Source organism: Triturus cristatus, chromosome 9 (genome assembly GCF_964204655.1).
Source record: "Triturus cristatus chromosome 9, aTriCri1.1, whole genome shotgun sequence".
NCBI classification, from domain to species: Eukaryota; Metazoa; Chordata; class Amphibia; order Caudata; family Salamandridae; genus Triturus; species Triturus cristatus.
In genome coordinates, this window is record NC_140592.1 from 1,047,006,909 (window position 1) to 1,047,033,253 (window position 26,345).

At 42.8% G+C, this 26,345-nt stretch overlaps 1 protein-coding gene across 1 annotated transcript in view; it reads left to right on the forward strand.

Moving 5' to 3' along the window:
* PLCB2 (phospholipase C beta 2) overlaps nt 1-26,345 on the forward strand; it is a 573,513-nt gene that overhangs the window by 488,098 nt on the left and 59,070 nt on the right. The window contains exons 23-25 of the mRNA XM_085626894.1: nt 2,588-2,675; nt 3,810-3,863; nt 5,865-6,075. Of these exons, the coding sequence (XP_085483020.1) occupies nt 2,588-2,675; nt 3,810-3,863; nt 5,865-6,075 (353 nt within the window). The remainder of the gene's footprint in view (nt 1-2,587; nt 2,676-3,809; nt 3,864-5,864; nt 6,076-26,345) is intronic.

The following is a 26,345-nucleotide window of genomic DNA, read 5'->3' on the forward strand; positions in this document are numbered from 1 at the left end:
CAGCCGTTCGGGCTGTACCTTCGACTAAAGGTCCTATGGGAAAATGCATGGGGAAAACGTGTTTTGGGACCCTCCTTTTTTCTCAGCCCCCGCTTGACAAATCACCCCGAGACTTTCAGGGTAGGAGCTGAGCGGAGCCCATTAGTTTTGAAAATTTCGTGAGGATTCGTCAACCGGCGCCAAAGTTATTCAAAATAGAATTTTCAGATTTCCTATGGATGTTTCCTATAACTATCTACTGGCGACCGCCAGCAGATAATATATATATATATACATATATATATACATATATATATATATATATATTATCTACTGGCGGTCGCCAGTAGATAGTTATAGTTAGGACCGTGTTTCCATAGGAAATCTCAAAATTCTATTTTGAATAACTTTGGCGCCGTTGACGAATCCTCGCAAAATTTTCAAAACTAATGGGGCGCTCCGTTCAGCTCCTACCCTGAAAGTCTCGTGGTGATTCGTCAAGCGGGGACCGAGAAAAAAGGGGGGTCCCAAAACGCGTTTTCCCCATGCATTTTTCCATAGGACCTTTAGTCGCAGCTACAGCCCAAACGGCTGAACAGAATTACTTGAAATTTGGTAGAGAGGTAGCCATAAGGTCAAGGAAGTGCCTTTCGCAGGTCTGGTTTAAATCTGTTTAGTATTTCCTGAGAAAATAGCATTTAAAAGCATATATATATCTATACGCGCGCAGGGTGCGCGCACCGTGCGCGCACCGTGCGAGCACCCTAACGTGCGCGAGCGTAATTCTGATTGGTGGTTACATGTTAGTCAACGTTTGAATCGGTCGAAATCAGGAAGTGTCGGCCGCCATTTTGTTTGTTTTCAGTGCGAGAGTGAAAAAGGAAGGTGGCGAACGTGAAAAGGGGGCAGGGTAGAGAGTTCCTGACCCCCTAGCCTAGCGGAGGTGCGCGCACCCTGAAAAACTCAAAAAAAAAAAAAAAAATCTTTTTTTTTTTTTTTTTTTAAATCGCGGTTTATTGTAGTTTATTGTAAAATAAATATATAAAAAAAAATAATACATAAATAAATTAGCATTTAAAAAACCGTAGAAATTCACTGAAAAAACCATAGGTTTCACACACGTTATAGTTAGGAATTAGCATTTAAAAAACCTTGCAAATTCACTTAAAAAACCATAGGTTTCACACATGTTATAGTTAGGTGCATATTTCACTCATAAAAAACCAATGAAATTCCCCCATTATAGTTAGTTCAGATAACTATAACTCGCGCGACCGCCACTCTATCACAAGGATGATGTCATCAGTGATGTCATGAGTGATGCCACTGACGATGTCATGAGTGATGTAATATGTGACGTCATGAGCAGTGGATTGCGGGCGCGCGAGTTATAGTTATCTGAACTAAATATAACGGGGGAATTTCATTGGTTTTTTATGAGTGAAATATCCACCTAACTATAATATGTGTGAAACCTATGGTTTTTATATATATATATATATATATATATATATATATATATATATATATATATATATATATATATATATATATATATATATATATATATATATATATATATAATGTTTTAGACAATACAAAGCTTCTTTAGGTGAGACCTGCAAACCGGTTGGCATGTTAGGGATGTCCAGAAAGCATGGCATATGCAAAGCTCTTGTGCTAGTTCAGTCACAAAGCCTGTGATTTCACAGTCATGCATATCCTTTTTGCTTTATCTCTAAAAGGTTTGTCATATACATATGCCATAAGTGCCATTCCTTTTTCAAAGGCTAAGAATATTGTTCACTCTGTGAAAAAAGTACTTACAAACTGCAGTGTTAATTGTAAATTCAGTCCCTCAGCTGTGATTTAAATGTAGTGTTTGTTAAGCGTGTTTCTAAGGACCTGATTTATATGTTGGCAAGAGGGAACTCTGTCGCAACAGAGTTCCCTCCCACCAACATAGTGGTCAGCCTTCCCGATTTAAATATGTGTCGACCTTAAGCTTGGTTATGGCAGTAAGTACTCTGTCCCCGGTGGGGTCAAACTTCTCCGATGGCCTGAAGGAGTAAGGACCGTTGGAAAATTGGCTATATGTCCGTTCAACCAATTAGGATGTGTAGACATATGGCCCTTTTTTGAGTGTCTGTCACTGTCAGGAAAACCCTGGCAGTGAGGGACAGTCAAAGAGAAATAATTCACCCCTCTGTATTTTCTTATTCAAAATAAAATTAGAAAACAGTTTGGTCAAAGGCTCCATAATGTTGATGGAACCCTGCACCAAACTGCAAAAGGCATTGACAGGACCTACCATGAAGGCGGTCCCTGCCAATGCTTTATGAATGACCGCTTGCTTGGCGGTCATTTATAAATTCGGTGGGAGGCATCTTCGACACAGCGACGACGCCATTGCGGAGAAACAGGCCACCTGCCAAAACCTAAATCGGGCTATAAATTTCAGGTAAGGCACCAGTTCACTGATGGTATGTTTCCCTTGGATGTGGTCTTCAGACTTATTCAGAAAGTGTGTACTCTTTCACTGGCATTTTGCGTCTTAATTATGTGCTTGGTTGGCATGTAATTTGCCTCTCATACTTCTTTCTGGCAGCTTAGTACACGGAAGAGCCACACATCATCTCAAGCTAATGGCATTGTGCGCTCCGCCGGGACTCCATCCAGCCAAAACAAAGTGGAAGGTGAAGTGATCCATCGATGCACAAACTTGGGAGGAATTTTATTTAGGATGGTGGGATCTATGTATGGATTGGAGACTATAGACGCATACTGCACTGTTGCTTTTTAACTAAGGAGAGAATAATTGTAATTAAAGCTCTCTGTTTTCCGTTTTTACTGATTTTTACAGATAAATACGGACAGAAACCTTTTTATTTTCCTATCTGTATTTATTTTTAAATGTGGATAAAAACGGAAATTGGATTGTTTTTTGAGTGATTCTAAATGCTGTAAGTCATGACTGCAAAGTGAATAGCTATTCAGATTGAGAGGCGAGGAGGTTAGAAAAAAGAAAGAAATTTTAGTAAAGAGGCATAAACAGCAGCAGATATGCACATGGTTGATTTTAAAATGTGTACGTTTTCATTTAAGTGCACTGATTTATCATCTGTGGGTTTTCATATCATTGATACCTCTCAGGCATTGAAGCACATTCATTGGTTAAATAAATGTGGAACTATACTAGTTTCAGCTTAATTTTTTCCTTAAAACCATAAATAAATATGGATAAATACAGATAAAATTAGCAAAATATAAATATGGATAAATACAGACAGAAAAGAAAAAAAAATAAACACCATAAAACCGAGAGCCCTAATTATAATCAATGGCAAGTCTAAGGTTGGTGCTCACTGCTTTAACATAGAAACATTTATTTTTCCTGGTTGAAATCTTTTTCCAATTATTTGCACCCTATGTTTATTGGGTTCCCCCCATCTTTTGTCATAGTCCCAGGATTCTAAATTCCCGCAGTCAACATCCATTTCGCTTTTTCAACTATGTATATGTGCATTGTACGTTCTTCTGTATCTAAATGTCTCTTGGATATAGACATGGTTCTCTAAACAATTCTGACATCAGAAGTTAAGAAAAGGAAATCTACTAGCAGAAACCATAAGTGAAAAAACTGGGTCAAGGAGCGAAAGACGTAAATGTGAGTTTGGCGTGTGATTGTGAAGTTCTAAAATAATACTTTTCATCACCATCTACAGCACAACAGAAGGTTTACAAGAGTCTGTCACCCCAGGATCGATGCGTGTCATTTTCACAAGTTTTAGAGTATTGGTAGTGACCGGTGGTTCTGTCATTTCCTTTAGGACCATCTGGACAATCTACTCTTGGGCCAAGAGAAGATGTGAAGGAAGCATCAGGTAATGCATAATCTTATTTTTAAATGAGCCAAATTGTATAGTCCCTATAAACATTTACATTTATTAGAAAAGTAAAAAAACTAAATCCTCAGACATTCTGTGAATTTTTATTTTGCAAATATTTGTTGGTTGGTTCATGGTTTGATAAGCTAAAAAAAGGGGACCAAAGGCATCCAGAGAGTATTTTATAGTTCTTGCTCCATGAAAATCAGAGAATGCAAGCTTAACAAGTGACCCCAGTCCACTTAATTAATCTTTACTGGAATCAAATAGTGAATATTGTCAGAAGAGAAATGAGAGGTAATTCACAGCATAAATCAGATGGACTCCATTTGTCTAGTTCTTGTTACAATTGTGGAAATTGTTCACTATGCCAATTGAGAATTCAATATATGGGTCTTCATATATTCAGACCAGTCATCTATGGTTGTATTAATTCCATTGTACAACTCACTCACTGGCTTGTCCTGGGGAGGGTGGTCTACAACCATGAGCCCATTAAAACATTCATGCTAAGCAGTATCCTGGAGAGCGTAAATGTTCTTCTTTTGGGTTTGTTAAAATACTGTTCTGATTGCAATACTTTCACTGACTGTCAGATCTACTGTGAGTGATATCTGAAGCCCCTCCACTTGACCAGTGTTGATAATTGTGATGTTTCTGATGATAGAACTCCCACCCTTCTCCATTCTTTCCAATAGTTGTAATAGTATATGTAATAGATGAACTTCATTGGTGTTTTGATTGTGATTGCTCACTTGTAGATGAGGACCCACAACAATGTTGAATGCTATGATGGTTTATAAATGAATTGGATGCCACTATGTATTATGTCAGATAGTTGCCTAATTATATATTTACAAGGCTGCTTATTATGTTAGAGAGGTTACTCAATTCTGCTAAGTGCCTGCCACAATTCAGAGTTACTGTTTAACTAATGTAAGGGACTTCCAATTTCAATCATTCTTTTCTTCCCATTGGCCATCACAGTAGGAACTAAAGGGGGATTTAAATTTTGATGGACAAAGTTTACAGGGTGACAGAATAAAATCTTCCATCATCCTGATGTAGTCCTCCTCCACAAAAATTAGAAATGGCCGCCAATCTGGCAGTCATTTCAAAAGCATTATCAGGAACTACCATCCCATCGGTTCCTGTCAATGTTTTTTTTTTAATGTGTCGCATGTTCCATCAACATGACAGAGCCATCCATCAAACCTATATTTTATTTTTTCAAAACGAGAAACCCAAAGCAGGATTTTCTTTTTGAAAATAAAGAAATGCTCCCCTTGCCATGGGTGTAATCTCGCATAACAAAGGGAACTTTAGAGAGTATTCACTACCCGTTAACGCCAGGGGTTTTCTGGTGGTGGTAGGGTGTGAAAACTGATCTGTATGTTCGCCCATCTAAATTAGTTGGGCGGACATAAAGGTCAACCTCTGTCTATGGGGCTGTCGAGGGTGCTCTAACCACGGCAGAGACAGGGTAGTCTCTGTCATAGTTATACCAATGGTCCACCAGCATTTAAATTGGGTGGGCAGACAATTGCTTTGGTGATAAGATATAAATCAAGCCCTAAGGCTGCTGTTGCTATTGATTACTGACCCTTCCGGATCTCACAGGGACAGGGTGTTTCAGTCCCACTAATTCTACTGAATCCAGAACTCAAGGCAGTCAGACAGAGGCTACTCAAGATAGTGGGGTGGGGCCAGGAGTCAAATTGCCTTTAAGCGGCTGTCTCTAGGTTTGTTGCCCCATTATTTTCTGATGTGTCTAAGCCTACACTTATATCTGAGAAATTAACATAGAAAGAGAGAAAAGACTTGTATATTTGACTTGCACCAATATTTGAAGGAGGAAATTGTAACTGGTGACACTGAGCAATAAAGGGAGTTTGTCGAAGATTAAGCCTCATGAAAAGAAAGAGTTTGTAGTTGGGGCAGGTGTGAAGAGAATAACACATAGATGGACAGAACATTCAAATGCACATTTTGTTTCAGAGTCTCAGACTGCCACCCTGGAGGAATTACAGAAGCATAAAAGTTTCTTAAAATTACTGAAGAAACAAGAGAAGGAACTCAAGGAAATGGAACGGAAGAGCAGCAAATGCAAAGAATTAATTCTGCAGAAATATTCTGCACTATTATTAGAGCTCAGCAGTCAGAAAAACAAGAAGAAAGGTGGTTCCCTTAAGAGCAAGAAAAACAAAAGGTAATTATATATATATAATGGTGTTACACAAGTATAATTAACAGTACAAGTTCCTTTTTCTAATATGGATGCACTTTGAGTAACAGGCAATTAGAGCTCATCTTGCAAGTAGAGGCATCTTTGTAGCGAGAAATAGAAAAACCAAACAATTTAACACAGGTTCATTTCATAGAGACAGAAAACCTATTTTTGTATGCCCGATCTCTCGCTCGCTCTCTTTCTCTGACCATCTTGAGATATTTCAATTTACTTTTACTTCAGTTAGTACTTACATTTACTAACTAAAACTTTTACGGAAAGGAGAATGCTAGTAGAACGTGACTAGGATCCTCATCTTGTACTTCTGAAGCAGAAGCCGATTTTCATGTACATACATTTGTGTTAATGCAGGGAGCCATGGATTTAGGCCCAGATCTCTGTACTGGGGTGAATGTATGACATTGTTCTGCATTCTGTCCATCAGCTTTTGTTTTTGCATTTGTCACCCCGAGTGGAACGGATATGCTCAGACGTGAGTCCCGTGCTCTCCATGCCACTGGAATCAAGCTATCCTGGCTGAAGAGGGGTGAAACCCCGAAACCGGTCCTAGGATACTTGTTTCCAGTCCAGGGAGGTCCTGGCTTGGCATTTCGGTCAGGACTGTTCCCATGAGGCACAGGGTCAAGACTGATTTGCATATGGCTGGGTTCAAACTGGAATGGCATGGTGAGCAAAAAAACGATGGATTTAGGCCCAGATCTCTGTACTGGGGTGAATGTATGACATTGTTCTGCATTCTGTCCATCAACTGTTGTTTTTGCATTTGTCACCCCGAGTGGGACGGGTATGCTCAGACATGAGTCCCGTGCTCTCCATGCCACTGGAATCAAGCTATCCTGGCTGAAGAGGGGTGAAACCCCGAAACCGGTCCTAGGATGCTTGTTTCCAGTCCAGGGAGGACCTGGCTTGGCAGTTCGGTCAGGACTGTTCCCATGAGGCACAGGGTCAAGACTGATTTGCATATGGCTGGGTTCAAACTGGAAAGGCATGGTGAGCAAAAAAACGATGGAATTAGGCCCAGATCTCTGTACTGGGGTGAATGTATGACATTGTTCTGCATTCTGTCCATCAACTGTTGTTTTTGCGTTTGTCACCCCGAGTGGGACGGGTATGCTCAGACGTGAGTCCCGTGCTCTTCATGCCACTGGAATCAAGCTATCCTGGCTGAAGAGGGGTGAAACCCCGAAACTGGTTCTAGGATGCTTGTTTCCAGTCCAGGGAGGACCTGGCTTGGTAGTTCGGTCAGGACTGTTCCCATAAGGCACAGGGTCAAGACTGATTTGCATATGGCTGGGTTCAAACTGGAATGGCATGGTGAGCACAAAAACGATGGATTTAGGCCCAGATCTCTTTACTGGGGTGAATATTTGACATAGTTCTGCATTCTGTCCATCAACTGTTGTTTTTGCAAATGCAGGGAGCCATGCCATCACTCAAGTAGTCCAGATCCTATACAAAGAAGGGCTCAAACCCAGGCAACGTGTGCTATTCATGTTGTGACAATGTCAAGGCACACAGTTGAGGCAATGAATGCCAGGTACTTTGGAATGGCATCAAATGTGTTTAAAACTACACTTGTTCCAGTGCGACTAGCAAGTCCTCATTGTTTGGAGTCCACTGATATTCATGTGCGTGTGACCATCTGGCCTGCATGGAGGTTTGGACAAAAGACATATCTCAGTTTTCTCACAGCATCTGCCACATTCTGGTCTCTTGCTTTTTACTGGGATTTAGAAGGTACCGGATCCATCTTGCCTCAGATATTTCTGCAAAGGTCCTAAGATGGTTACTGCTTAGTCTTAGTATGTGACAAGAGACACCGATAAGGTAACTGTATAGGATCTGAGCATGTTGAATTTACTGAGTCCTCTACAATTTCTGACCACAGTGTTCTTGACTAAACCTGATATGATTTAGCTTGGGACTTCATGAGTAAAGGTCGCATGTCAGAATATTGAAAAGAACTCAACCTACAAAGATATTGTAACCAAAATAGTGACTAACGTGATTGCGAGTGTACTAACGCAGTAGTGCAGTTTGTTGTAGATGTATTGGTGGAGGGTTTCAGTAACTTGGTGTTGATGGTACCACAGCACTGAGAAAAAGAATACAAGATCACCCAATTACCTGTATGGAAATGGGTATGCGTGATGATCCTGGCAAGCTGAACAGCCTCGTGTTATCTATCTGTTAGACAGGCTTTGGGAATAGGGAATGTGAGACTAGATGTGGGTAAAGGTTCATAAAAGTATGAACATTTTTCATGTCAGAGTTTAGGATATGAAGGATCTGGGATAGTGTCTGCCACAATCAATTATGCAGAAAATGTCTTTTCTCTCCTACACAAAGAAATCTGAGTATGGTACTGGATTTGGACAGTAAGGAGCAAGTGCCTCATGTAACTGGTGACAATATTTCTGAGCTGCTTCTATTTCAAGATGTATTTAAGGGTCATTATACCTGAAGGTTTTCACCATTGGGTAATATTGGGAAAATGTGTTCAGCTCATTGTTAGAACAATTACAAGTGCTGTGGTCGAAATAAAAATCAATTAATCCTTGAGAGAACCAGTTGTAGAGAGCTTCAGAAATTGTGCAAAAAGTAAATCATTGCACCAGTCAAGGCATCAGGGGGAATCAACATAGCATAAAAGAACTTGTGATATTTTTTAGAATGTGTTAACGGAGAACCTCAATAGGATTGAAGTGTTTGATTGTTTCTCTTTGTCACACATAAGTGTGACTATAGTACTCCTATATTATGTTTTTATGTATGGAGATATGAAGAAATGCTTGTATGTATGTATGTAGGTATGTATGTGTTGGACTTGGCCCTTTCTGCAGGGTCATCCCCCAAGTGTTTATGTTCCCTCCTATTTTTTCTGACTTCGTTTTTGTTGGCCTTTGTACTCTTCACACTATACCACTGCTAACCAGTGCTAAAGTGCTTGTGCTCGCTCCTTAAAACATACTAAATTGGCTTATACCCAATTGGCATATTTAATGTACTTGTAAGTCCCTAGTAAAGGGACACTGCCTGTGCCCATGGCCTGTAAATTAAATGCTGCAAGTGGGCCTGCAGCGATGAGTGTGCCACCCACCTAAGTAACACTTTAAACATGTATCAGGCATGCCATCGCAGCCTGCATACGTGCGTTTTTAAACTGCCATTTTGATCTGGCAAGTAAACCTTTTGCCAGGCCCAAACCTTCATTTTTATTAAATATAAGTCACCCCTAGGGTAGGCCCTGAACAGCCCAGACGGCAGAGTGCAATGAATTTAAAAAGTAGGACATGTACTTTTAAGTTTCACTCGTCCTGGTAGTGAAAAGTCTTACATTTGATTTTTAATACTGCAAGGCCTACCTCTCCCATAGGATAACATTGGAGTTACCTTATTACATTTTTTAAGGTGTAATTTCCAAATGGGAACAGGTGATCAGTTCATGTTTGGTGTCTCCAGAATTGGAATTTAAAATCATGACTTATGGTGAAGTCAGATTTCAAATGACAATTTAGAAAATGCCACTTTTGAAAAGGTATTTTAACACAACAAGGGCACCCAAGAAAGGTCGACCAGGGACCCTGGGAAGTTAATTATTTCAAACAACAATGGTCCCTAGAAATTTTAAGATATACTGGGAGAATAAATAAAGACTCGATCAGTACTATATTGAAGGGACTTGTCCAGCTGGACAGTGGTCAAGAATTTACTTGTACATCAAATGAGCAAATATTAATACATAAATGCACAAAGTGGGACACAAGCCTGTGTCCTGTATGAAAAATGGAAATTGTGCAAAACAGAGAGAAGAACAACATAAGCTCAGGCAGAGAACATGGTTTGTTGCAAGGAGCACAAATGAAAATGAAAAAAAAACGAATCACAAGAACACCTTTATGCTTTACAGTAAGTTATTTTTAGCATATAGGGTGTTTTTAAAGTGTCGACGGCGTTTCGATCCATTGGGGAAATACAAGGATCATCATCAGGACAACAAGTATTATGCCTGTTGGATGGAGCCTGAATAACCTGGGGCAAGGGGAGGGAGAGAGAGGGGGAAGGAAAAGGGGAATACAGTTTAACGCAATTTCAAATAAAAGGATATGGCTGACAACTCACGCATAACTAAGGAGGACATTAAGTGATTAAGGTGAGGATTGGACGAAACAACGGCGGTGGAATCTACAGTGTGCTAGGAATACATAGGATTCAATGCCAATTCCTCGTGGGCTAATGGACGGCGAGGGAGTACAGGACACACGATAAACATCAAAATAGATACGTGGAGCAAGAATATGGCTGGTGTAATCATGGAAGTGACAAAATAGTTCAATACATGAAACAAGCTCACGTCAAAAGAATTATAATTCTTCGCAATTTGAAAAAATATATCAAGAGCTCTCTAGGGCGGACCTCGAGTACGACATAATTAGCAAAAAGGAATTACCAACCATAACATATTGGAGGTTCCCAACCGGGAAACGACATGAAGAAAAAGAGTCAGATAGATAACGGAAGGATGTGCAAGAGAGTACGTGCTGAACGGTCAACCGGGATCATGACCAAAAGTGCGTGGGAAGGGAGAAACGGAGTGTAATCGGGAAAGTGGTCCCGGGTAGGAAGGATCCGCACAGACGGATAGCGATCCAGAAGAACAACTCACCAGGATGGCGGTCGTAGGGTCGGGTACGTGCTAAACCGGCAATTGAGCCTAAAAAGGAAGGAGGCAAGGGTAAGGTATATAGAGAGAGGCCAAAGATATGGCGGTGCTACGAAATACAGGGGGGCTTAGTAGAGACTCACCGTGTGTTAGGAATAGGTTCCTAAGGAGTGGGTTGCTGGTGTGCATCCATACGTTCCTTCCCTCTCTCTCTCCCTCCCCTTGCCCCAGGTTATTCAGGCTCCATCCAACAGGCATAATACTTGTTGTCCTGATGATGATCCTTGTATTTCCCCAATGGATCGAAACGCCGTCGACACTTTAAAAACACCCTATATGCTAAAAATAACTTACTGTAAAGCATAAAGGTGTTCTTGTGATTCGTTTGTTTTTTCATTTTCATTTGTGCTCCTTGCAACAAACCATGTTCTCTGCCTGAGCCTATGTTGTTCTTCTCTCTGTTTTGCACAATTTCCGTTTTTTATACAGGACACAGGCTTGTGTCCCACTTTGTGCATTTATGTATTAATATTTGCTCATTTGATGTACAAGTAAATTCTTGACCACTGTCCGGCTGGACAAGTCCCTTCAATATAGTACTGATCGAGTCTTTATTTATTCTCCCAGTATATCCAAAAACTTTTGGGAAGGTGGCAATTTATTGCCTTAGCCATTTGGTGCTAGCAGCCTGTCTCTTGGTCACCTGACTGGTTGTAGTTGGAAGTTGGGCATTGTGTATTCTTCCTAGACAGCCACAGACAGTGGGTAGCTTGGATGTGACTGGATGGGACATCACTGTCAGGCTGGGAGGGAGGAGCTGGGTCCAGTTCCTCTTACACTTGAATAGGCTGTGCTCTATCTCCACATAAAGGGCTAGATATCATCTGTAGTTAGTCTGGAACCAAGGCCATGAAAGCAGGGCACCTGTGTACTTCAAATACATGCCTCTAGAAGCTTCTCCCTATTTCAAAGGCACAACTGGGAATAAATACTGAACCTGAGACACCAACTCTACAGTACACTTCTGGACCTGCGGATACTCTGCCAGAAGGAAGGATTGCTGTGCTGCTGAAAGGACTGTCACTCTGCTGGACTGCTACTCTGAAGGAACTGCTACCCTGCTGTGCTGACCTGCTGCCAGCTGGCCTGTTGCCTGTGCGAGATGAAAACCTTACCTGTAACTTCACCCTTGAACTTAGGGCACCAGAATGACTCCCAGGGCTAGTCTGCTGACCTCCTGATCTGAGCCTCAAGGACATGAAAGGCTCCCCAATATCCTGCTCCAGCACCTGGACCCAGCTGCAGTGAGTTTGTGACCTCCAAGTGGTGCCTCTCAGGTCCTGGGCTGCCCTTAAGCTTTTGGGCTCTTCACAACCGCTTGCCTGAGACATCGCTGCTCGCACAGGTAGTAAATACATATACAAATGACTACGGGCTTAGAGGCATTGGTTCTAGTTGGTTGATGGAATACATCATTATTAGGCTTGCACCAGAAAACTGATGGTTCTGATTTCAGAGTCTTGGGGCCTCATGTAGGTAGCCAAATACCGGTCGGTAACGGCCGATTTTCGGTAATTATACCGTTACCGACTGGTATTTTGGCTTTTGAGATGTAGGGGGAGAATTTCTGTATTCGGAATTTACCGAATCGGTAAAATTACCGAATCGGTAAAATTACCGATTTGGTAATTTTACCGATTCGGTAAATTCCGAATACAGAAATGAGATGTAGGGGGACTGTGTGGTGTGTGTGGGGATTCGTTATTTACCACCAACTAATAGTTGGTGGTAAATGACGAATATGTGTGTAAATGCAATATTTTGCCCGTAGATGTGTGCAATGTGGCAGACACACATGCCCTCAGGGCATGTATGTGTGCCACATGTGCACACATGGCCGAATCAGGGGTGCAACAGGGTGTCAATCTGACACCCTGCCACCCTTGCATGTGCTCCCCCATTACCGAATCGGTATTTACCGATTCGGTAATGAAGCATACCTTCCCATCAATGGGAAGGTATGCCTCATTACCGAATCGGTAAATACCGATTCGGTAATTACCGAATTTTTCCGAATCGGTAATATTTACCGACCAATTACCTACATAGCATTTACCACTTCATAAATACCGAATCGGTATGATTCTGTATTTATGAAGTGGTAAATGCCAGCCCACCTACATAAGGCCCTTGATAATTTACAAAGGGAGATAGTAAACGTGTTTTTTATTCTTTCCTTTGGAAAACTCACTTTGTAGTAGGAGTGATTCATATGAGCCTTTTAAGCCATATTTGCAAGCAACATTTTGGATGCATCTCAACATGAATAGTTAATATACAAGACATTATGTATCAGCAAGGGACAGGAATCTACCTCATGGCTGTTTGTCCTATCTGTTTAGAGGTGTGTGAGCCTGAAGGAAAGGAAGAAGGTGAAAAGCAGGAGTTTGAATTTCAGTTATATGGGTCAGTGGAACCCTCGTCTACAGACCACCCGGACCCCGGCCACAGTTCAGCGACTCCATCACAGACATCGTCAGCTCGCACACCCTGACCTCCACAGACTACATCCTCCTCGGAGACCTGAACTTCTACCTCGAGAATGCCAATGACCGCAACTCACCCACCCTGCTTGACAACCTCGGACTCAAACAGCTTGTCACTACTCCCACCCACTCCGCCGGACACCTTCAGCCACACTACCGAACTCCACTGGACCGACCACCGCTGCTCCTTCGAGAAACACACCACGCAGCTGGAACAAGGTCACCGAAGACCAGCTAATCACCACCCTCGCCTGAGGCCCATCAACCGACCCCACCGACACCGACATGGCCACCCGCAACCTCAAGCAATGGATTGACAACTGCGCCAACACCCTTGCCCGGATCAAGAAACTCTCAAACAGACGCACCGACCTCCAGGTATCCAAGCAGACCTGCCAAAGACTTGAGAAGAAGTAGCACCACAAACAGACACCGGACAACCACGCTGCTCTCAAGAACGCCAGCCACAAGCACCACAAACTCATTCGAACTGCCAAAAGGACCTCCTTCAAGGAACGCATCAACAACAATGCACATAACAGCAAAGAGCTCTTCAACATCGTGAAAGAACTCGCCAACCCCAGCTCCAGCTCCAACGACATCCCGCCGTCACAAGACCTCTGCGACTCTCTAACCACCTTCTTCCACTGCAAGATCACAGACATCCACGACAGCTTCAACACCCAGAATCCCCCGATAGCTGCCGACACCTCAAACTCACCGCCCCCAGCCACACCGGCCTCCTGCTCTCCTGGAACCATGTCAACGACGACAACACCATCAAAATCATAAAGACCATCCACTCCGGCTCGCCATCCGACCCCTACCCCCACCACATCTTCAACAAAGCAAGCTCCATCCTCACACCCCATCTCCAGAAGATCCTCAACAGTTCCTTCAAGACCGCCACCTTCTGGAAGAGCTGGAAACACGCCAAGATCAACGCCCTACTCAAGAAACCCAGGGCAGACCCAAAGAACCTCAAGATCTTCCGGCCCATCTCCCTGCTCCCGTTCCCGGCAATAGTAATCGAGAAGTTTGTCAACAGGCAACTGACCCATTTCCTCGAGGAGAACAACACTTTAGACTCATCCCAATTCCGATTCTGCAGCAACCACAGCACCGAAACTGCCCTCATCGCCGCCACCGACAACATCAGGACACAACTGGACAAAGGCAAAACCGTGGCCCTCATCCTCATCCTCCTGGACCTCTCGACACCGTCTGCCACCACACCCTTCGCACGTGCCTCCACGACGTGGAAATCGGTGCCAAAAACCCTGGACTGGATCACTTCCTTCCTCACCGGCAGAACCCAGAGAGTCCGCCTCCCCCATTCCGATCCAAAGCCACCACGATCACCTGCGGCGTACCCCAAGGATCATCCCTCAGCCCGACCCTTTTTAACGTCTACATGGCCACACGACCTCAACATCGTCTCATACGCCGATGATACCCAGCTGATCCTCTCGCTCACCAAGGACACCGCCAAAACCAACCTCCACGAAGGAATGAAGGCCGTCGCCGAATGGATGAAGAACAGTCGCCTGAAACTGAACTCAGACAAGATGGAGGTCCTAATCCTCGGCTCTACCCCATCCACCTGGGACGACTCCTGATGGCTGGCTGCATTGGGAGCTGCATGGACACCCACCGACCACGCACGCAACCTGGGGTTCATCCTGGACTCATCACTATCAATGACCCAGCAAGTCAACGCCGTCTCCTCCTCCTGCTTCAACACCCTCCACATACTCTGCAAGAACTACAGATGGATCCCCACCAGAACCAGAAGGACGGTCAGCCAGGCCCTTGTCAGCAGCAGGCTGGAATACGGCAACGCCCTCTACGCAGGAACCACGGCCAAACTCCAGAAAAGACTTCAATGCATACAGAACGCCTCCGCACACCTTATCCTCAACATCTCCCGCCACAGCCACATCACTACCCACCTGAGAGACCTGCACTGGCTCCCCGTCGACAAGAGGATCACCTTCAAGCTCCTCACCCACGCTCACAAAGCACTCCACAACACCGGACCAGCATACCTCAACAAACGACTCTCCTTCTACACCCCGAACCGCCAGATTCGCTCCGCCGACCTCGCCCTCGCCACCATTCCACGCATCCACCGAACGACCACCGGTGGCAAATCATTCTCCCACCTCGCTTCTTAGACATGGAACACCCTCCCCATCCACCTGCGACAGACCCAGGACCTACTGACCTTCAGAAGACTTCTCAAAACCTGGCTGTTTGAGCAATAGAAGCACTCCCCCCCACCCCCTAGAGCCTTGAGACCCTCACGGGTGAGTGGGGCGCTCTACAAATGCACTGGTTGATTGATTGATTGATTGAGTGGTGAGCAAGGAGAGCAGAGCCAAGAGAGAGAGGGAGAGAGTGAGAGAGTCAAAGTGTGGTACTGTCTTAATGTTTACATTTGGTCTCTGGCCCAGAAAGGTGTTGTTGTTTAAAGGGTAGCAGAGGTTTTACTTTGTGTTTGCGATGCTGTTTGCCAGTGGCTGGGCAAATCTTCAGAAATTCTAACTTAGTATCAGCTTTCTTAGAAATACATTGATTTATCTCTGTGACAAGGGACATTAATGAATCACGATAACCTTATCCAGAGGGTACGAAAGGACAATTTGTAGCCAGTTGTGGACATGTGAGTGACTGTTTTCAACATGTCCATAGAAAGGTTAGAAAATGGCAACCACTTCATATATTCCTACAGGCCTCTTTGAGTTGCCGTGGGAATGGAAGTTGCTAGATTTCAGGAATGCAAGTGTGTTAGAGGCAAATCCCCAAAATGTCATATTGTGTATGTTAAAAACTTCTCCCACTGGCTAGAAATCTTTGCCATGTACAGTGTCAGCATGATGTTCTACCTTAATAATGCTGAAAAAATATTGTTGGACACATATAATTTAAAAATATCATGTTGACAAGAATATCATGAGATATAATACCACGAACAAGAATATCTATATGAAGTATTTTAATATATTACTAATGTTATAATTGGTTGATTTGTTTATTGATTAGTTTATTAAACATGACAATATTTACATTTTTGGATGAAGCTTATTTACATCTGATTGTTTTGTTAAAAAAAAAATATATATATATATAACTTTGGCGCCGTTTGACGAATCTTCACGAAGTTTTCAAAACGAATTGTTCACTCAGGTCAGCTTCTCTCTTGAAAGTTTCGGGGTGATTCATTAAGGGGAGGGCGAGAAAAAAGGTGGTCCAAAACGTGTTTTCTCTATGTTAATTTCAATAGGAAACTTTAGACATGGCTACAGCCTGAACTCCTGAACAGAATTATATCTAATTTGGCACAGAGATAGCTCTTGGTCCAGAAAGCACGCTTTTATTTAAATGGTGTAATTCCGTTCAGTAGTTTTTGAGATATTTAAAGATTTAAAGATAGCGATATTTGAGAATTCTGTGATCTCATTGGCTGAGCCCTCCCGAGCACGAGCTGGCCTCTGATTGGCTGCCAACACTTCAAACCAGAAAGTGTTGCAGCCATCTTGTGCTTCAGACCGAGGGAAAAAGGTAACAGAAACATCATAAAACCAAAAAAAGGGGGCAGGGTAGGAACACCCTGACCCCCCAGGCCTGCTCAGGGGGTCCCACAGGGACCTCCTGGCACAAAAAAAGTTGGGGGTTTTTTGCATTTGTGGTTGGGTCGCGCTGGGTGCGCAAACCCTGTCGAAATTGAAAAAAACGAAGCACGGTCTCCTGTGCTTTGTTTTTTAAAGCCCCCAGGTGGGTCAGGTCCCAGGGGCAATCCTGAATTCTGTAGCAGGGCCCGCGGGGGCCCCCACAACCCTGGGGGCCACCACCTCCCAGGTGCTTTATAATTTATGCACTGGGGGCACACCCCCCCCCCGCAGCCCAGGGGACCGCCACCTACCTGGGGCTTTATCATAATAGGGTGGGGGGGGCCTCGTGGGCTTCCCCCAAGCCCCAGGGACCGCCACCTCCCCTGGGCTTCATTTAAATATGATCAGGGGGCCTCACAGGCCTCCCAAGCCCCGGGGCACTGTTTATTCAAACACGGGGCTCAGTTACGACCCCCCGGCCCCAGGGAGCCCCACCTCCCCGGGGCTTTAAACACTGCCCCCCTCCTGGAGACCTTGATGGCCCTGGGGACCGCTACGCCAAAGGGCCGGCTCCTGCAATGTCCCAGGGTGCCCACCCCCAGAACATTGCTGTTTGCTATGACAGGGCGGGAGCACAGCTCCCGCCCAGTCATAGCAAACACTGCTTTGGTTTTTGGAAGCGAGAGCAGGAACCCTGCTCTCATTCCAAAAACCAAAGCAGAGTTGCTTTTGCACAAGGGGAGCTGCATGTTATATATATATATATATATAAAATTGTTATTATTTTTGTTAAGTAAAAATTGTTCTTGGTTTGTGTTCGTTCTGTTTGATAAATTGTATCAATTATTTTGAGGTTTATTTTTTAGGAAGGGAAGTTTTCTTCAAATATATTTTTGTTGGTTTCAAAATGTATTAGTTATTTTTATTATTATTAATATTATTATTAATTATTATTGGTAGATGAATTTAGTACTTTGTACATTAAATGTTTAAATATTTTCTATTTAGTTTATTAATTTTCTTTGACATGATTATATAAAATATATATATATATGATTTCATCAAAATTGCCCTGAAGCATTGAGAGAGCACACGACAATCCTCTGCCATCCAGCATGGTTATGCAGCTTGCTTACATGCTGCGCCATTACTTTCTCTCTGTCGACGCATTTCAAGTCCAAAGGCCCCTTCTTCATGGGCATAAACAGCACACCTGATGCCTGCATTCATCATTTCCGGTTTTATTCATTACCATACCCACCTCCCATGGGCGTGTGGACGTTGCACTGTCCCTGGGTGCATTATGGGGCGTGGAGTCCTTGATGCAGTTACACAATCCACTTTAAGTAAGTTCAAGCGTGCGTTTAAAAATTTAAAGTTAAAAAATGTATTATCTCAGCACGGAAAGCCGAAAGTAAGAGACTCGCAACACTGCTCTAAATCCTACTAGAAGAATGGACTTAAATGCTTTTAAAAACTGTGAATCACCATGGGACCCACTGAGGGGGTGATTTTGCTTCTCCAGGGACTACAAGTCCCAGCATGCTTGTGATAATGTGTCGCACTCAGCGAGGCCCACAGGGGGCCTCGCTGAGTGCGAAACATTGTTCAGCATGCCGGAAATGAATAAAAGTGGAAAGCCTCTATGCGGTGATTCATTTATAAAGCAGCCTATGATTAAGAGGCAATGCACCTCGAAATGCGTCAGGCTTGGGAATTGTCTTTTGTTGAAATGGCGCAGCGAGCTGAAATGCAAAGAACCGGTTGGTGGGCTTTCCGTCGAGTGCGCCCTTAAGCTCTTGGGCATTTGTTGATTAATCTATCTATCTATCTATCTATCTATCTATCTATCTATCTATCTATCTATCTATCTATCTATCTATATAAATTCACAGAAAAAAACATAGGTTTCAGGGGTGTTATAATTAGCTGGCCATTTCACTTGTACAAAACCATAGAAATTCCTCCGTTAAAATTAGTTCTGCTAACTATAATTTGCGCGCCCGCCATGCACTGTTGATGATGTCACATATTGCATCATTCATGACATGGTCAGTGACATCACTGATGACATCACTGAAGAAATCATGAAGGATCCGCGTATGGTGTGCGACGGCTGTGTGTTTTTCAGTTACATCATATACATTTAATATCATGTGATGTGCGCGATTGGTATGCGACCAGTCCGCGACTCCTGCAACTGCGCATTCGCGACACATGCGCATTACGGTACGAGATGTTTGCGCGGTTGCGGGTCCCGCGTGATGTCATATACGTGCTGGGGCGCGCTGGGTGCGCGACTCCCGCAAAAAAATGTTATGTTCCAAAATGATATGTATGTGTCTTTAATATACATATTAGGGCAAGAGATTATGTAAGATATTCATAAAAATAATATATTTGTACTTATAATAAACTTAGATTATTTTTAAATATATTTACGCGAAGTTGGGTGCGTGCATCGTGAGTGCAGAAAACCAGGTCAGCAGAGCTGCTGTAGAGCCAGAGAACCAGGTCAGCAGAGCTGCTCTAGAGCCTAAGAACTAGGTCAGCAGAGCTGCTCTAGAGCCAGAGAACCAGGTCAGCAGAGCTGCTTTAGAGCCATAGAACCAGGTCAGCAGAGCTGCTTTAGAGCCAGAGAACCAGGCCAGCAGAGCTGCTCTAGAGCCTAAGAACCAGGTCAGCAGAGCTGCTCTAGAGCCAGAGAACCAGGTCAGCAGAGCTGCTGTAGAGCCAGAGAAACCAGGTCAGTAGAGCTGCTTTAGATGGAGAGAACCAGGTCAGCAGAGCTGCTCTAGAGGGAGAGAACCAGGTCAGCAGAGCTGCTCTAAAGCCAGAGAACCATGTCAGCAGAACTGCTTTAGAGCCATAGAACCGGGTCAGCAGAGCTGCTTTAGAGCCAGATAACCAGGTCAGCAGAGCTGTTGTAGAGCCACAGAATCAGATCAGCAGAGCTGCTCTGTAGCCTAAGAACTAGGTCAGCAGAGCTGCTCTAGAGCCAGAGAACCAGGTCAGCAGACCTGTTCTAGAGCCAGAGAAACCAGGTCAGCAGAGCTGCTTTAGAGAGAGAGAACCAGGTCAGCAGAGCTGCTTTAGAGCCAGAGAACCAGGTCAGCAGAGCCGCTCTAGTTGACACTGACTGACTGACACTGACTGACTGATACTGACTGATTGACACTGACTGACACTGATTGACTGACACGGACACTGACTGACACTGATTGACTAAAACTGACTGACTGACACTGACTGACACTGATTGACGACACTGACTGACACTGATTGACTGACACTGACTGACACTGATTGACAGACACTGACTGACTGACTGACACTGACTGACACTGATTGACTGACACTGACTGACACTGATTGACTGACACTGACTGACTGACTCACTGACTGACTACTCTCTACTACTCTACTACTCACTCTCTACTACTCTCTACTACTCACTCTCTACTACTCTACTACTCTCTACTACTCTCTCTACTACTCACTCTCTACTACTCTCTACTACTCACTCTCTACTACTCGCTCGCTACTACTCTCTACTACTCACTCTCTACTACTCACTCTCTACTACTCTCTACTATTCACTCTCTACTACTCACTCTCTCTAATACTCACTCTCTACTACTCTCTACTATTCACTTTCTACTACTCACTCTCTACTAATCACTCTACTACTCTCTACCACTCACTCTGTACTACTCTAATTCTCACTCTCTACTACTCTCTACTACTCTCTCTCTACTACTCATTCTCCACTACTCACTCTCTGCTACTCTACTTCTTTCTCTACTACTCACTCTCTACTACTCTATTACTCTCTCTACTACTCACTGTCTACTATTCTCTGCTACTCACTCTACTACTCTCTCCTACTCTCTACCACTCACTCTCTACTACTCTACTACTCTCTCTCTACTACTCTCTACTACTCACTCTACTACTCTCTACTACTCACTCTCTACTACTCACTCTCAACTACTCTCTACTACTCTCTCTACTACTCACTCTCTACTACTCTCTACTACTCACTCTCTACTACACACTCTCTACTACTCGGTCTCTACTCCTCTCTAGTACTCACTCTACTACTCACTCTCTACTACTCACTCTACTACTCACTCTCTACTACTCCACTAGTCTCTACTTCTCACTCTCTCCCTACTTCTCACTCTCTACTACTCTCTCTAATACTCACTCTCTACTCCTCACTCTCTACTACACACTCTCTACTACTCACTCTCTACTACACACTCTCTACTACTCACTCTCTACTTCTCTCTACTACTCACACTCTACTACTTTCTCTCTACTACTCTCTCTCTACCACTCTCTCTACTACTCTCTACTACTCACTCTACTACTCACTCTCTACTACTCTCTACTACTCTCTACTACTCACTCTCTAATACTCACCCTTTACTACTCTCTCTCTGCTACTCACTCTACTACTCTCTACTACTCACTCTCTTCTGCTCTCTCTACTACTCTCTACTACTCTCTACTGCTCTCTACTTCTCACTCTCTACTCTCTATTACTCGCTCTCTACTCTCTACCTCTCTCTCTACTACTCTCTACCTCTCTACACCTCTACCTCTACACCGCTACCTCTCCACCTCTCTCTACCTCTCTCTACATGCACACATATGCACATATATATATGCATATATATATGCATATGCATTTATATATGTATGTGTGTATATATAAATACATATATATAAACTTATATATAATCTGCATATCTATATAAATATAAATGCATGCATACATATACATATACATATATGCATACATATGCATGTTATGTCCATGAAAGTTTGAAAAACACTAATACAAGCAAAGCTAAAAAGTCACCTAATTACAAACAGAATTGCTTTAACTTAAACGAGGGCGAGACCTATTGCATTTTCAATGCTTGTTTACTTTGTTTCCATCAAGAAGGCATTCAGATGTGTCACACATTTGCCATAAATTTTGAATGGTAGCTCTCTAGTTGCTCATTAGATCACTGTGGTAAAGCTACTGCTCACCAGGGAAGTCTTCTGCTGGTATTCAAAGTGCATGTTTCAGTCTGCATGTCAGAATTTATTAATGAAATAGAAGAGGATTTGAGAAGTCAAAAGGTGCCCTAATTTTTCTTTCTGCAGCACTAATCATAATTTCTATGGCAAAATGACCCCCCTCATTTTGTTCCTTTGCAAATTAAATGTTTTATGTGTTACCACTTTATTCCAATCAAGATGGCTTCAGGTGTGCCATACTTTTGTCATAGGTAAGACTGTTAGCGCTCTAGTTGTTCTTTAAAACACTCTGGGACATTCTGTCATTGGGCTATACTTGGGCTACATCTGGGTGATATTTGTGCTATATTTGGGCTCTTTTGTCTCTGGTGTCCATCTTGGGAGACTTATTTGTTATGAAGTTTCCTAATTTCCTCATTTACTACAGTCTCCTCAGTGGGAATACTTTCAGTTTTTTACTTTTATTCTATCAAGAAGGCATTCAGATGTGTCACACATTTGCCATAAATTGAGAATGTTAGCACTCTAGTTGCTCATTAGATCACTGTAGTAAAGCTACTGCTCACCAGGGAAGCCTGCTGCTGGTATTGAAAGTGCATGTTTCAGTCTGCATGTCTGAATTTTTTAATGAAATAGAAGAGGATTTGAGAAGTCACTCAAAAAGTGCCCTCATTTTTCTTCCTGCAACACTAATCATACTTTCTATGGCAAAATGAACCCCCTCATTTTGTTCCTTTTTAAATTAAATGTTTTAAGAGTTACCACTTTATTCCAATCAAGATGGCTTCAGGTGTGCCATACGTTTATCATAAGTAGGACTGTTAGCGCTCTTGTTGTTCTTTGGATCACTCTGGGAAGCTGCAGTAGAACACAAAGGAATCAACTGACAGTCTCTGCCCTTGTTGGATGTACATGTTTTACTGAGAATTTCAGACTTCATTCTCACATGACTGAGAAAGATAATGTGAATTTACAGAAAATATGCTCTCAGTTTAGTTTATAGATCACCTTCCAAACCTCTGTGGGAAAAGCATGAGAAAATAGTTTTCTCTCAAACATGATTCATGATATCCCAGCAGAAGGCTTTTTCACATGGTAAAATCACCATGAATCATGTTTGAGAGAAAACTATTTTCTCATGCTTTTCCCACAGAGGTTTGGAAGGTGATCCATAAGCTAAACTGAGAGCATATTTTCTGTAAATTCACATTATCTTTCTCAGTCATGTGAGAATGAAGTCTGACATTCTCAGTAAAACATGTACATCCAACAAGGGCAGAGACTGTCAGTTGATTCCTTTGTGTTCTACTGTAGCCAGTGTTGCCAGATTTTTAGACCCGTCCCATGCCCAAAGCCGCTCAAATATAAGCCCAAAATAAGCCCAACAAGACCAGTTTCAGCCCAATAACCAGCCCAAACTCACAACTCTCAAATTATGCAGAAATAGTCCATCAGAAACCACTTATTTGAGATTAGTATATAGCAATAGCTAGATCCAAAGTTATCTCAACACTTTACAACAGCAAATTTTCACATAAAAGATAACAAGTCGATACAGAACATCTGATTCAGAGTGCTTTACTTATCATATAGCAATCATTCCTACTCTTACTATAAATTAACTTACTTCAATTTGTGCTTGCTTGTACATGCTGCGGCCAGGCCCCATGAGTCGACGGCCACAGCAGCACAGGGCTGCACCACCAGGCCAGGTCTGACAGTCTGAGACCCGAGAGAAAAGTAACACAGTGCATAGCTGCCAAGGTTTCAGATTGCTTATGTGTGATATTTTCATAATTTCAGTGTAATTATGAGTGACACTTTCTCGCAAGCAAAAATCAAGCAACGAAGATGAGGGAAACATATATTACAAATTACAGCCATTTCAGCAACGAGAAACTCTACAAAGATCTTAAAACTATTGTAAAGCACCAGAAATGGAAGGGCACTATTCAACATGAAAACAGACTGCATAGTTGCCACGTTTTAAGAGTGCTTAGGTGTGACATTTTCAAGGTTTCAGAGTACTTATGAATGACATTTAACTGTTAAATGTATGACACTAAGAGTGACACTTTGTTGCAAGCAAAATCAAGAAATTAAGTTCATATAAACAGATAAACATAAGAAATGACACTCATTCAAGCAAGGACAAGCTATGAAAAGAAAACAAAACTGAGGCAAATCACCTGATCCTACTGACTCCTAACGCTTCTAAGCGGTGTAACAAACCCTGGAAGTCCCTGACCACACCTAAACTGCTCTAATATTCACTGAAAATCCCTCACCCCACCTAACCTCCAGCTTGACAGGTACTCACTGAGGCTGGAGAACAGGACAGCTGGTCGGTCTCTTCGTTCTGCACATTGCTGCCGGTAAACTGCTAGGAATCAGGCCCTACGCGCCGCCGATTCCGATGAAGAGAACGGCGAGCGCGCGTCACTTTTTTAATAAAGCGCGCGGGGGACGGGCATCCAGTATTTCCAGGGCCGTCATTAGTAGCGCTTTCCCACGCTACTAGATTGACAGCACGCTTACCCAAAGAGACTGTGTCCAGCAAATTGGCATTGGCAATAGCAGCAGGTGCGCTTGCACCTGCACACACAGACACACACGCACTGCCGCCTTCAGCAGAGGTCTAGCATGCTCCGCCTCCTCCCACAATGATGTCTCAGCCACGCAGCGCGCTTTGCGTTCATTGGCTGCTGACAATGCCACTGCTCACCACTGGTGGCTTAGTTGCTTTAGTGTCGGCGCCGCCCCAGCGAAAAAATTGCGCACAACTGTTAGAAATAAGCCCAAAAAGTAGCCCCCCGCCAGCTATGTGTTTTTCTCACACAATTGGGAAAAATGATGCCCAATTGTGCGGGAAATAGCCCAATCTGGCAACATTGACTGCAGCTTCCCATAGTGTTCTAAAGAACAACTAGAGCGCTAACAGTCCTACTTATGACAAACGTATTGCACACCTGAAGCCATCTTGATTGTAATAAAGTGGCAACTCTTAAAACATTTAATTCAAAAAGGAACAAAATGAGGGGGTTCATTTTGCCATAGAAAGTATGATTAGTGCTACAGAAAGAAAAATTAGGGCACATTTTGAGTGACTTCTCAAATCCTCTTCTATTTTATTAAAATATTCTGACATGCAGACTGAAACATGCACTTTCAATACCAGCAGCAGACTTCCCTGGTGAGCAGTAGCTTTGCTACAGTGATCTAATAAGCAACTAGAGTGCTAACATTCTGAATTTATGGCAAATGTGTGACACATCTGAATGCCTTCTTCATGGAATCAAAGTAAAAACTGAAAGTATTTCCTACTGAGGAGACTGTAGTAAATGAGGAAATTAGGAAACTTCATAACAAATAAGTCTCCCAAAATGGCCACCAGAGACAAAAGAGCCCAAATGTAGCACAAATATCACCCAGATGTAGCCCAAGTATAGCCCAGTGACAGAATGTCCCAGAGTGTTCTAACGAACAACTAAAGCGCTAACAGTCTTACTTATGACAAAAGTATGGCACACCTGAAGCCATCTTGATTGGAATAAAGTGGTAACACTTAAAACATTTAATTTACAAAGGAACACAATGAGGGGGTTCATTTTGCCATAGAAATTATGATTAGTGCTGCAGAAAGAAAATTAAGGCACATTTTGACTTCTCAAATCCTCTTCTATTTCATAAAAAAATTCTGACATGCAGACTGAAACATGCACTTTGAATACCAGCAGAAGACTTCCCTGGTGAGCAGTAGCTTTACCACAGTGATCTAATGAGCAACTAGAGTGCTAACATTCAAAATTTATGGCAAATGTGTGACACATCTGAATGCCTTCTTGATGGAACCAAAGTAAAAAAACTGAAAGTATTTCCTACTGAGGAGACAGCAGTAAATGAGGAAATTAGGAAACTACATAACAAATAAATCTCCCAAGATGGCCACCACAGACAAAAGAGTCCAAATGTAGCCCAAATATCACCCAGATGTAGCCCAAGTACAGCCCAATGACAGAATGTCCCAGAGTGTTCTTAAGAACAACTAGAGCGCTTACTGTCTTACTTATGACAAAAGTATGGCACACCTGAAGCCATCTTGATTGGAATAAAGTGGAAACACTTAAAACATTTAATTTAAAAAGGAACACAATGAGGGGGTTCATTTTGCCATAGAAATTATGATTAGTGCTGAAGAAAGAAAAATTAGGGCAAATTTTGAGGGACTTCTCAAATCCTCTTCTATTTCATTAAAAAATTCTGATATGCAGACTGAAACATGCACTTTTAATACCAGCAGCAGACTTCCGTGGTGAGCAGTAGCTTTACTACAGTGATCTAATGAGCAACTAGAGTGCTAACATTTAGAAT